Genomic DNA, 14,763 nt, shown 5'->3' with positions numbered 1-14,763 from the left:
TCTCCAAAATATACAACATGACACTAATAAGAAGTCAGATCTAAGGTTTTTGGAAAATGAGACCCCAGAACTATTGAGTTAAATATCCCTGCAGTACAGTGTCTGATTTGTTGGCCTCTAAACAAAATACATGTTCTTCGTTGACCAAGACATGTTGGAGAAGACTATTGTTCCAAAAACTGCTCAGTGGCCTTGTGGTTAGAGTGTCCGCCCTGAAATCGGTAAGTCGTGAGTTTAAACCCCGTCCGAGTCATACCAAAGACATTAGAAATGGGACCCATTACCTCCCTGCTTGGCACTCAGCATCAAGGGTTGGAATTGGGGGGTTAAATCACCAAAATGATTCCTGAGCACGGCCGCTGCTGTTCACTGCTCCCCTCACCCCACCAGGGGATGGAACAAGGGGATGGGTCAAATGCAGAGGCTAATTTCACCTCACCTAGTGTGTGTGTGACTGTCAGTGGTACTTTAACTTTAACTTTAATATTTCAAGGACAAAGTTGGCTTGTATACCCTGAAAAAAAAAAGATCTATTCAAAATTTTTGAGTTCTCTTTTCTCAGGCATCACCCTGTCTGCTTGAACCCTCCGGGGGGTTTTTATTCCATGGATGATTTGAAACACTCTACTTTGTTGTGTGTTGTATGAACGCACTTGACATATGTAGAGCCAGAGTTTTCAAAGTGTGACACAGTCACCCTCTCCTCAGAGAATTGTATAGCGGTCACCCTCCAAAAAGGTGATTTACCCCAGATTTGGTTTATTATCTCATTGTAGGAGCTAAAAGTCAATTAATTTTGCCTGACATGACGGAAGTTAGCTTAGAAAGGTTTTCTTAATTTTCTTAGGCTGCTGCACCTATATTTTTTGTCACCACACACATTGGAAACCACTGGTCTACATTATGCTAAAGTTACCAAAATCATACTTTTTAAAATCTAATGTATGAAAATGTTGAATATTTTATCAGCATCAAGTCTATTGCCACTAGGGGTGTAAATATTTGGGCGTCTAACAATTTAATCCGATTCCGATTCCTGGGGTGACGATTCAATTCGATTCTCGATTCAAAACGATTATCTGTTCAAACCGATTCTCGCGATGTAATGTTGGGTATAATAATTATAATGGACATTTTTCAAAACAAATTACAGGTTAGAAAAGTTTATTTTTATTATATAGATATGACCTAAAAACATACTTTTAAAAATAGATTACAATAAAAAAAGAAAAGCATTTTTTTTTAAAATATGTATATTTTTTTATAGTTTCAAAAATCAATTATATATATATATATATATATATACACATTTTTCTTTATTTCTTTCTTTCTTTCTTTCTTTTTAATTTTTTTTAATGATCAATCAATTTAGTATTTGGATGAATAAGAATTGCGATTTAGATGTTTTTTTGGTTTATTGTCAACTATTCAGCAAACCCACTGTAACTCAAAATATGGGTAACCTTCTCTATTAATTAATAATATGTAATATTCAGCATGCTAATCATTCTGTAATTGAGAACTCGACCAGAACATGTTATAAAATAATTTACACAATATTTCAGCAAGCCAGGAAAATACCCCCACCCCCATATTCCTAAACTGATGTACTAGCATTTCTTTAGGTGCAAATATCACAGAATAACATTACAAAACATCTCTGACAAATCATGATCGTAATGTAAGACATTTTTATTTTGTTGTCAGGGTTTCCCCTAAATTGCCAAAATACCTGTGGCAGTGGGGGCGTGGTTAGGGGCGTGGTCGATATGACGTTATCGCATAATTTGCTATGATGCATATGTTCAAAAAAAGGCAAAAATAATATGGATATATATTTAAAACAAATCTGTTAAGTATAGTATTAGCATATATATTTTTTATATAATATCAGCACCCCCAAACAAACTGATCAGGAAAGCCAGCCAAACTATTGGTATGCATTTGGAGGCGTTTGTGTCAGTGAGGGATAGGAGGACACTGGACAAACTGCTCGCCATCATGGACAATCCTGCCCACCCACTCCACCAGACAATTGAGGGACAGCAGAGCTCATACTCCAGCAGGCTCCTGCAGCTTCGCTCCCACTGTGTTCGATTGAAGAACTCCTTCATTCCGCACTCCATCCAGCTGTATAATCACTCGCCATACAGCAATAGATATGTGTCTTTGTTTATAATGTATATTTTCGGTTTTATTTACCTATATTTGATCTATTTTTATATTTTTATGCTGCCTTTTTTTTGCTACAGCTGTACTGTTATCTTATAAATGGTCTTTTTTATATTATATATATATATATATATATATATATATATATATATATATATATATATATATATATATATATATATATATATATATATATATATATATATATATATATATATATATTTATTATATTTTTATTGTTATATACTGTATTATGGTACATTGTTGGTCTACTTTTTACCTATTGTTTTCACCCCCTTTTGTGCCCTTGTGTGCATGATCTTTTTCCCTCCTTTGCAACTGAGCTACTGTGTATAATAATTTCCCTTGTGGATCATTAAAGTTTGTCTAAGTCTAAGTCTTGTGTTGTTTTTATTGGCTGATGTCAACATTTTGTTTCTTTCCTCAATGTGCTTCTTGTTGAGAGCCGGGGAGTGAGAGGCTGAAGAGAGAGAGGCTGATTGATTGATTGATTGAAATTTGTATTAGTAGATTGCACAGTACAGTACATATTCCATATTCCGTACAATTGACCACTAAATGGTAACACCCGAATAAGTTTTTCAAATGTTTAAGTCGGGGTCCACGTTAATCAATTCATCGTAAATCGTGCGGGCGTGTTCAGGGTCTAATGCGTGCCTGTTGGCGGGTCTGTTGGTCACTCTCCAAGTAGGGGTACCACTGATTTCATATTAATACCATTTATTTTTCAAATATTTTCACAATCGATCCCAAAGATCGACGGGTTGGCGACCCTTAGATAAACGCCGATATTATCCAATACTTGTGTTTCTGCTGATATCGGACCAATATTCAATATCATTATTGATTCAGGCCACTCTACTTTATAACTTCATATTGTAATGCCATCTATTGCAAGAAAATGTAAGAAATGTGTCAAACTCCAATCAAATCAAAATATGACATACATGATTGCATTTGTCCGTTTACAGTCATATGCAAAATGTTGGACACTATCAATCAATCAATCAATCAATCAATCAATCAATGTTTACTTATATAGCCCTAAATCACGAGTGTCTCAAAGGGCTGCACAAGCCACAACGACATCCTCGGCTCAGATCCCACATCAGGGCAAGAAAAAACTCAACCCAATGGGATGACAATAAGAAACCTTGGAGGAGACTGCAGATGTGAGGACCCCACCCCCGGGCGACCGGTGCAATGGACGTCGAGTAGATCTAGCATAATATTGTGAGAGTCCAGTCCATAGTGGATCTAACATAATACTGAGAGTCCAGTCCATAGTGGGGCCAGCAGGAGATCATCTTGAGCGGAGACAAGTAACCAGCGCAGACACGTCCCCAACTGATGCACAGTTGGGACACCCCGTGTCCCGACTTTGGACAGCTAGCGAGGCTGGGAGAGAGGGGGGCAGAGCAGAAAAGAAACGGCAGATCAACTGGTCTAAAAGGGGGGGTCTACTCATTTCGGAAGTTCTTAATCTCACCATGGTTTGCTTACACGTACAACTTTCTCCGATGCCACAGAAAGACATCTTTTATGCCAATTCTTCTTTGTCTCATCTTGTCCACCAAACGTTTTATGCTGTGTTCCTAGAGCCAACACTGATGCAGTATTGTTGCGTGCAAAACAGCAGCAGGCGACTGTGGCCTGCGGACCGGTTCTAATACTAATCAAATATCATCCCGGGGGCCATAGATAATTCATTTGCGGGCCGGATCTGGCCCGCAGGCCTTGACTTTGACACCCCTGGATTAGAAGTAGACAGCCTGTCGTTTCCTTTAACTTGGACACACACATCTATACCTTTGCCAATTCCGAGCCAGTAATTTCCAGGTGTTATCTTCCCCTCTGAGAACCCTCCGTTTCACTAATGTTTTCCAATGTTGTAAAAATGTGTAGAATACATTTTACATTTCAACATTTCTGTCAACGAAGATTTGTGTCAGCCTGCGACACATAGTCATTTTGATAGTTGGCTTTTTGTTATGTACAGCGGGGGAAGGAGACAATACACTGGCAGGGATCAGTTCAATAGGTTTATTGAAACTGATGATGATGATGATGAGTTGGTGTGTGTATGCTACGGTACGTGAATGGTGCAAGATGATGTGTAGAATTTACAATGTAAATGTTACCAGGGGTTGTTGTATGTGCGTGTTGGATGAATCCTTCGTCAGACCAGAGGTGCCAGGCGAGAAGACAGTCCGTGGGCAAGCGAAAGGTCGGGGGCTGGAGAGAGGCGATGAGGTCCGTGTCCAAGCAGGGGTCAAGGATCGAGGGAGGCAGTCCAGAATCCGGTGGGAAGTCGAGGCACACAGTTCGATCACGGGAAACAAAGGGAACACTGCGGGGAACACAGAGGACATAAGACACGGGCACGGGGCATACTTGCCAACCCTTCCGATTTTCCCGGGAGACTCCCGAATTTCAGTGCCCCTCCCGAAAATCTCCCGGGGCAACCATTCTCCCGAATTTCTCCCGATTTCCACCCAATACAACAATATTGGGAGCGTGCCTTAAAGGCACTGCCTTAAGCGTCCTCTACAACCTGCCGTCACGTCCTCTTTTCCTCCATACAAACAGCGTGCCGGCCCAGTCACATAATATATGCGACTTTTACACACACATTAGAGAATGCAACGCATACTTGATCAACAGCCATACAGGTCACACTGAAGGTGGCCGTATAAACAACTTTAAAACTGTTACAAATATGCGCCACACTGTGAACCCACACCAAACAAGAATGACAAACACATTTCGGGAGAACATCTGCACCGTAACACAACATAAACACAACAGAACAAATACCCAGAACCCCTTGCATCACTAACTCTTCCGGGACGCTACAATATACACCCCCGCTACTACCAGGGACGACGTGGTGAAGTTGGTAGAGTGGCCGTGCCAGTAATCGGAAGGTTGCTGGTTACTGGGGTTCAATCCCCACCTTCTACCATCCTAGTCACGTCCGTTGTGTCCTTGGGCAAGACACCCCTTGCTCCTGATGGCTGCTGGTTAGCGCCTTGCATGGCAGCTCCCGCCATCAGTGTGTGAATGTATGTGTGAATGGGTGAATGTGGAAATACTGTCAAAGCGCTTTGAGTACCTTGAAGGTAGAAAAGCGCTATACAAGTATAACCCATTTATCATTTATTTACCAAACCCCGCCCCCCCATCTCCCGAATTCCGAGGTCTCAAGGTTGGCAAGTATGGCACGGGGAAAGCACAGAGAGAGCAAGAACGCGGATGCTTACTACGGAGAGTGAACTACGTTCCGGCACAGGATCTTCGGGTACGCTGGTCTTTATGCCGTCTGCCCTCATCAGACACAGGTGCGCTGATTGCAGACTGCTTGCAGGCGTGCGGGCGCGTGGCCACGATGCGGGAAGAGCATGCGCCGTGACACTATTATAGCTAATATAGACATTTACATCATGTGTTGGCTTCATTATAAGACCTGTATAAGGCTATTATTTTTTGTGACTCCAGACATATATATATATATATTTTTTTTTTGGTTCAATATGGCTCCTTCAACTGCGATGAGGTAGCGACTTGTCCAGGGTGTACACCGCCTTCCGCCCAAATTCAGCTGAGATAGGCTCCAGCACCCCCCGCAACCCCAAAAGGGACAAGCGGTAGAAAATGGATGGATGGATGGATGGCTCCTTCAACTGTGATGAGGTAGCGACTTGTCCAGGGTGTACACCACCTTCCGCCCGAATTCAGCTGAGATAGGCCCCAGCACCCCCCCGCAACCCCAAAAGGGACAAGCGGTAAAAAATGGATGGATGGATGGCTCTTTCAACATTTTGGGTCACCGACCTCCACATTAGGGAAGATACAGTACAGTAAGAGTGTCCTTTCCCAGCTGCAGTTACGCCTCTTCGCCGCACGTTGGCAGCATTGAGCCGCCACCGCCTCCTGGCGCCGCATTACAACATTGTCCAATCTCTCCGCCTCGCGCCACAGACAACAATCGGAATGGGAAGGGAAATATGGCGTGAAGGAGGCGGCCACTAACTACCGCCGTTACCCTCCCACACCCCCTTCTTCCACCGAGCTACTATCCCGTGTGGGAGAAGCGAAGCGAAGGACGAGAAACAACATGGATGTAAGGACACGCCGCGGCGCACGTTTAGAGCCGAGACGCCGGAGCACAAAGCGGATGGGAGAGAAAGCCTAGCTTGAAACACGCCTCATCATCTTCCGATATCCTCCTTCAAAATACGTGTTTTTTTTTTACCTCCACATCCAGCTGGCTCCTTCCCTTTTTTATTTTGATATCTAGTTTAGTTCAATCAGTGGAATCACGACGATTAGCCTCCCTCGCAGTGTCGTCGTGTGAAGAAAAAGACGGCAACATGAGGTAAGCTAGTCCCCGGCGCCCTATTTGACGCGCCATATCTCATTTACTGATGAATTGATGTCAATATCACCACTAAACCCTTCTAGCCTCTTCATCTACACTACAGGGTTCCCTATAAGGGTAGCGCACCCACTCCCAGGACCCTAATATCTATTCACTGTTTGCTCCTTTAGCAGTGTTCTATTGTGTTCTATAGCCGGACACCGCCCCATTCGGCTTGATGCAGGATTAAAGCCAGGTTAGGGTTGTCATGGAAACGACAGCATCATTTCTTCCTGCGCTGACGATGCACCAGGTGGTATGTCGGTGGAGGGAGAAGGAACAGGAGAAGCATGCAAGAAGCAGAGAAGGAGGAGACTGTTTATTCTGGGGGTTGCCAGGCAGGTTAGAGAGGCAGTCGCCCAATGACACACTCATCTTCTAGTTGACACAATATGTCTGCCACCCCCTCGTAAATCCATATTCTATATTTGAGCATATGGGTTCTTCTTGCTTATGTTGGTATGCTGCAAGGAAGCAGGCCCCAAAGCTCCAGCGCTGCTATTTATATTTCCCTCTAGTAGTTTGACCCCTCCGTGTCTCCGTACATGCTGCATGCACTTTACGCTTGTATGGCTTCTGATTCATCCTGACAGCTCTGATGTAGTGTTTTCATTGTGTGTGTGTGTGTTCGTGTGCGTGGGTGACCCTTCAAGGGGATACCAAAGTGTGAACTGTGAACATTCCAAATGTCATTTCATTTGGAAAACAGGCCAAAATGTTTGCAAAATAACGTTAAAGGCCCACTGAAACCCACTACTAGCGACCACGCAGTCTGATAGTTTATATATCAATGATGAAATCTTAACATTGCAACACATGCCAATACGGCCGGGTTAGCTTACTAAAGTGCAATTTTAAATTTTGCGCCGAAATATCCTGCTGAAAACGTTTCGGTATGATGACGCCTGCGCGTGACGTCACGGATTGTAAAGGACATTTTGGGACAGCATGGTGGCCAGCTATTAAGTCGTCTTGTTTTCATCGCAAAATTCCACGGTATTCCGGACATCTGTGTTAGTGAATCTTTTGCAATTTGTTCAATGAACAATGGAGACAGCAAAGAAGAAAGCTGTAGGTGGGAAGCGGTGTATTGCGGCAGGTGTTGTGCCGGATAACGCACCCCCGCCGTAGAATGCACCCCCTGACTGTTGTGCCGGATAACACAGCCGGTGTTTCATTGTTTACATTCCCGGAAGATGACAGTCAAGCTTTACCATTGGCCTGTGGAGAACTGGGACAACAGAGACTCTTACCAGGAGGACTTTGAGTTGGATGCGCAGACGCGGTACTGTGAGTACGCATGCAGCTGCGGCTTCCAAACATTTGATCGCTTGCCCGTACGTGCGTGCCGCTATGTGCATGTCACGTACGTAACTTTGGGGACTTTGGGGAAATATATGTGCTGTATGAACTTTGGGGAGGTGAACGGTACTTTGGGCTGTGGGATTGAGTGTGTTGTGCAGGTGTTTGAGTTTTATTGGCGGGTTATATGGATGGGAGGGGGTAGGTGTTTGTTATGCGGGATTAATTTGTGGCATATTAAATATAAGCCTGGTTATGTTGTGGCTAATAGAGTATATATATGTCTTGTGTTTATTTACTGTTTTAGTCATTCCCAGCTGAATATCAGGTCCCACCCGCCTCTCACAGCATCTTCCCTATCTGAATCGCTCCCACTGCCCTCTAGTCCTTCACTCTCACTTTCCTCATCCACAAATCTTTCATCCTCGCTCAAATTAATGGGGAAATCGTCGCTTTCTCGGTCCGAATCGCTCTCGCTGCTGGTGGCCATGATTGTAAACAATGTGCAGATGTGAGGAGCTCCACAACCGGTGACGTCACGCGCATATCGTCTGCTACTTCCGGTACAGGCAAGGCTTTTTTATCAGCGACCAAAAGTTGCAAACTTTATCGTCGATGTTCTCTACTAAATCCTTTCAGCAAAAATATGGCAATATCGCGAAATGATCAAGTATGACACATAGAATGGACCTGCTATCCCCGTTTAAATAAGAAAATCGCATTTCAGTAGGCCTTTGAGGTAAAAGTAAAAAGGGTTGCATCATGGGCAATTAGACAAAGACAACATCCAGTGGGAAACACTGTCTGAAATATAGTGTCAAGTAGGGCTGGGCGACATGGCCTTTTATTGATATCTCAATATTTTTAGGCCATGTCACGATACACGATATATATCTCAATATTTTTGCCTTAGCCTTGAATGAACACTTGATGCATATAATCACAGCAGTATGATGATTCTATGTGTCTACATTAAAACATTCTTGTTCATACTGCATTAATATATGCTCATTTTAAACTTTCATGCAGAGAGGTTAATCACAACTAAGTCAATTTACCAAAACTGTATTTATTAAACAATTATTAAGCAGTGGCACAAACATTCATGTCATTTCAAAACAGAAAGTGCAAGATTGTCAGAGACATTTTAAAACAAGCTATGAGTGCACTTTTGTGCATGATGTCACTAAGATGACATATCAAAACAACACTAAATTAAAGTTCACTTTTTGTACAGAACGCCACTACAATAGTTTAAAACAAATAAAGTGCACGTTTGTGCATGATGTCACACAAGATATTTCAATAACTGTCAAATAAAAATGAGCTGCATAATAGGAAATCAAATAGTGTATGTTCTTCGCTATGTGGTAGGTTCCTGTGGACGTTATCTCCTGTTGTTGACTATTTTTTTCATCCGGTGTTGATGTGGAAATGGTTGCTAGGGCATTTTGTGGGTGTGGCACCGAACGGAGATGTTGACATGCAGAGTTTCAAGCACTCTTTATTCTCTAGCGGGTGACTTTTCAAATGATGCTACAAATTAGCAGTAATGCTACTTTTTGTAGCAACGCATTTGCGGCATACTTGACATATTATGGTTGTCTGTTCAAAATCGTAATTGATAGCTGCACAGTAAGTACTTTTCCATGTCTGATTTCTTAAATAGTTTGGTTCTTTGTATTTTCACACACATATATGTGAAGTCCCAGTGTTCATGCACACGCTCTAATGTAGGGTTGTACGGTATACCGGTATTAGTATAGTACCGCGATACTAATGAATCATATTCGGTACTATACCGCCTCTGAAAAGTACTGGTCCGCCACCCCCCCCGCCCCCCTCCGCGCCCCTGTCGTCGTCACGTCGTGTCATTGCTGGTTGTTCGAGCAGAGGAGCATGTTCGGCAGCGCACAATCACAGAGTACTTACAAACAGACAATGTGTGTAGACAGAAAAGGGAGAACGGACGCATTTTGGCTTAAAAACTAAAGATAAAGGTGAAGTTATAACACTGAAACACCCTCAGGAAGAGGTGCTTTAAGACATGGCTAGCTAGCCAGCGGCTAAAGTCCAGCCGCTGTCGGCAGTGTTTTAGCTACTTGTAAATCACTAATCCTGGCCTCCATGGTGACAAATAAAGTATGTTTCTTACAAGTATCCTCCCTGCAGGACGAGGAATAACTAAACATGCTTCACTACACACCGTAGCTCACCAGCGTCAAAATGTAAACAAACGCCATTGGTGGATTTACACCTAACATCCACTGTGATGATACCAAGTACAGTAGCGTATCTAGTCGATACTACTGTGATTACATCGATATTTTTTGGCATCACATTTTCTTTTGTTTTTTTAACATTTATGTTATGTTTATAAACTCAGGAAATATGTCCCTGGACAAATGAGGACTTTGAATATGACCGATGTATGATCCTGTAACGACTTGGTATTGGATTGATACCCAAATTTGTGGTATCATCCAAAACTAATGTAAAGTATCAAACAACAGAAGAATAAATGATTATTACATTTTAACCGAAGTGTAGATAAAACATGTTAAAAGAGAAAGTAAGCAGATCCATCCATCCATCCATTTTCTACCGCTTATTCCCTTCGGGGTCGCGGGGGGCGCTGTAGCCTATCTCAGCTACAATCGGGCGGAAGGCGATACACCCTGGACAAGTCGCTATCTCATCGCAGGGCCACAGAGATAGACAGACAACATTCACACTCACATTCACACACTAGGGACCATCATACCAAAGACTATAAAAATGGGACCCATTACCTCCCTGCTTGGCACTCAGCATCAAGGGTTGGAACTGGGGGTTAAATCACCAAAAATGATTCCCGGGCGCGGCCACCGCTGCTGCCCACTGCTCCCCTCACCTCCCAGGGGGTGATCAAGGGTGATGGGTCAAATGCAGAGAATAATTCCGCCACACCTAGTGTGTGTGTGACAATCATTGGTACTTTAACTTTAATTTAGTGTTGCCAATCAACCTATCCCCAGGTGCATGTCTTTGGAAGTGGGAGGAAGCCGGAGATATTAACAGTAAATGAACAAGTAGATTAATAATTCATTTTTGTACCACTGAATCTAATCCTTAATCATTTTGACAAAATAATAGAATGATAAATGACACAATATGTTACTGCATATGTCAGCAGCTAAATTAGGAGCCTTTGTTTGCTTACTTACTACTAAGAGACAAGTTGTCTTGTATGTTCACTATTTTATTTAAGGACAAACTTGCAATAAAAAAAACATAGGTTTAATGTACCGTAAGATTTTTTGTTAAAGGGGAACATTATCACAATTTCAGAATGGTTAAAACCATTAAAAATCAGTTCCCAGTGGCTTATTATATTTTTTTCAAAATTTTACCCGTCACGCAATATCCCTAAAAAAAGCTTCAAAGTGCCTGATTTTAACCATCGTTATAAACACCCGTCCATTTTCCTGTGACGTCACATAATGAAGCCAACACAAACAAACATGGCGGAAAGAACAGCAAGCTATAGCGACATTAGCTCGGATTCAGACTCGGATTTCAGCGGCTTAAGCGATTCAACAGATTACGAATGTATTGAAACGGATGGTTGTAGTGTGGAGGCAGGTAGCGAAAACGAAATTGAAGAAGAAACTGAAGCTATTGAGCCATATCGGTTTGAACCGCATGCAAGCGAAACCGACGAAAACGACACGACAGCCAGCGACACGGGAGAAAGCAAGGACGAATTCGGCGATCGCCTTCTAACCAACGATTGGTATGTGTTTGTTTGGCATTAAAGGAAACTAACAACTATGAACTAGGTTTACAGCATATGAAATACATTTAGCAACAACATGCACTTTGAGAGTGCATGTTTTAGCTCAATTTTCATCAATTAATATATTCTGTAGACATACCCTCATGTCAACAGGCCAGGAAAGCTAGGGTCAATATTCTTCTCTTGATCATCTTCGGGACGGTGTGAGCCAAGACATCCAGGGGGGTTTAGCTCGCTCGTCTGCGGGAACAAACTGCTGCCATTGCTTGCTGTGCTACCGAGGTCCTTTGTCCCTGAATTGCTCACACACTCCGGCAGATTCAATGGGGGTCTGGCGGCAGATTTCTTTGACTTTATCGTTGGAAATGCATCTGCTTTGAGTGTCGCAGGATATTCACACTTTCTTGCCATCTCTGTCGTAGCATAGCTTTCGTCGGTAAAGTGTGCGGAACAAACGTCCAATTTCTTGCCACTTTCGCATCGTTGGGCCACTGGTGCAACTTGAATCCGTCCCTGTTCGTGTTGTTACACCCTCCGACAACACACCGACGAGGCATGATGTCTCCAAGGTACGGAAAACAGTCAAAAAAACGGAAAATAACAGAGCTGATTTGACTCGGTGTTTGAGAAAATGGCGGATTGCTTACCGATGTGACGTCACGTTGTGACGTCATCGCTCCGAGAGCTAATATTAGAAAGGCGTTTAATTAGCCAAAATCCACCCATTTAGAGTTCGGAAATCGGTTAAAAAAATATATGGTCTTTTTTTCTGCAACATCAAGGTATATATTGACGCTTACATAGGTCTGGTGATAATGTTCCCCTTTAAAATAAACCTGTAATGCAATTTTTTGTGGTCCCCTTTATTTAGAAAATTACCGAAAAGTATCGAAATAATTTTGGTACCGGTACCAAAATATTGATATCGGGACAACACTACTGTAATGTGACTATTAGTCCTACGCTGTGTACTTCCCGTAAACTGGAGGGTGCCTATTTCATGTTAATGCTGATTAATGTATTGTTTTACCGGTCGACCTATGACATCACACCAAAACAAGGCATCTTAGTGGCTCCTTACAAGTCAACAGCCAAGATCTGTTGCACCTGAAATCCGCCGCAATGACGGCACAGATTACAAAATATTACGTCTCTAATAGCTACGCTGATGTTAAATAGCAGACAGCATCAAAAAATGATCTTAGATTGTGCTACGGACATGAGGCTGCTATCAAGAATGTATTGGAGTGGATGCAGGTTTGAGAAAAACAAAGGGAGAGAGTTTAAAAAAAAAAAATTTTGGATGGAGAATCATGGAAACAAAACTTTCGTATTTCTCAGAGTTTATTCAGAAGACTGTGTGGATTGATGGAAGAAGTTTTAAATCGGAACGAAAAGACAGTTTGTGCCCCAGCCAATACTGTTCCAGATGAAGGTTGTTATTGTTCTGTACAAGCTTGCCAAATGTGTGGAATACAGACTTATTGTTAGTCAGTTTGGTGTGCACAAATTCAGCGTGAACAGGTTTGTGTACGCTTTCTTCTTTGACTTTAATATACCTGCATCATTCCCTTCCATCTCATTTGTAGTTCGTCGAGAATATGTTTGAAGCCGACATTTTACATTTTCTTAGCCACCGTCTTAAATAAATTTGTTTATTTTCTTCCTCCATCGATGCAGTTCAAAATGTTCCGTCCTTTTAATTCGTGAAGCAAATAAACAGTCTCCACTTTACTCCAGTTGTTGCCCGTTGTCTTGATTGAACGGGAGTCGCTTTCGGGTTATATCCCGTGCGTTTAGACTGGCGCATGCGCGATACGAAGGGTCCCCCCTGACCGCACACAATCACATTATCTAGGTGTGTTAGTCCGGTCTCTTAAAAGCCAAACTTGATCAGATTGAGGTGTTTCCATCGGATGTAGAATTATTCTTTAGAGCCAAATTATTTGAGAAATCATACTAATTTAGTGCATGGACACGTAGTCTTTCATTAACCCACGGTACAACTAGCGTTATGAATTATTTCTGATGATGCAGTGTTGGATCCATATCGTAAATCACATTTTTGGTGAAAAAATCAGGGATTTAGGCCATATCGCCCGGGCCTACGTGAACTAAACCCTTTTTAAGGGCTTTAGAACAGTGTTTCTTAACCATAGGCCCGGGGCCAATTTTTGGGCCGCGAGCGCCCCCTAGAGGGCCGGCAAAAATATCTGTTTCTCAGTTGTGGTCCGTTGTAATACATTTTACACCACTTATGGCAAAAAGACTATCTCAAACAAACAGAAGAAGTCAGCAGCTAAAGTCATAGAGAAGTTTCTTAGGCGCCAAAATTGGACAGTTAAAAATGTTAGAATAAAACTTAAAAAATATACTTGTACACTTAATAGATGTTTAAATGTGTCAATATTTTGACTCTGGAACAACCCTTTCCATGTTTATTGTTTCATATGGGGGTAATTTAGTAATTTGACCAAATACCCAGTAATAGTACTAGTAGCAGGGAGGCACAGATTTGCACAAAAGTAGAGAGGGGTCCCCCACATCTGCGGTCCCCTCCAAGGTTTCTCATTGTAATCCCATTGGGTTGAGTTTTTTCTTGCCCTGATGTGGGATCTGAGCCGAGGATGTCGTTGTGGCTTGTGCAGCCCTTTGAGACACTTGTGATTTAGGGCTATATAAATGAACTTTGATTGATTGATTGATTGATTGATTTGAGACGTGCCAATCCTTTGGCCACCAATAGTATATAGTAGTTTTTGCTTTGGTTCAGTTATTGTCCTATTGACTTTGTTGAATGATTTTATGAATGATATTCTGCTGATATTGTTAAACTGCCACAAGCACTCACCATTAATAAATAGAAACATTTACAGCTAATACATATGATCAATATCGGTATTGGTGTCAGACGATCTCACCCATGGATGATCGGTATTGAAATCGGCAGCTTAATACCCTGATCGAAACATCCCTACATCAATGTATGAATTCCACAGTCCCACCCATTGTAAATATGACCTAACTAGGGGTGAGTAAATGGTATTAATGATAACTCTGGTTAAACTTC

General features: G+C 42.2%; 1 protein-coding gene across 1 annotated transcript in view; it reads left to right on the top strand.

Annotated features, from left to right (window-relative positions):
• The first annotated feature begins 5,955 nt into the window (after window positions 1–5,955).
• evla (Enah/Vasp-like a) overlaps window positions 5,956–14,763 on the top strand; it is an 88,953-nt gene continuing 80,145 nt past the window's right edge. The window contains exon 1 of the mRNA XM_061968354.2: window positions 5,956–6,571. Coding sequence (XP_061824338.1) covers window positions 6,567–6,571 — 5 coding nt within the window. The 5' untranslated portion in view covers window positions 5,956–6,566. The remainder of the gene's footprint in view (window positions 6,572–14,763) is intronic.

This window comes from Nerophis lumbriciformis, linkage group LG08 (assembly GCF_033978685.3).
Source record: "Nerophis lumbriciformis linkage group LG08, RoL_Nlum_v2.1, whole genome shotgun sequence".
Taxonomy (NCBI): domain Eukaryota; kingdom Metazoa; phylum Chordata; class Actinopteri; order Syngnathiformes; family Syngnathidae; genus Nerophis; species Nerophis lumbriciformis.
This window is presented reverse-complemented; position numbering and strand designations above follow the sequence as displayed.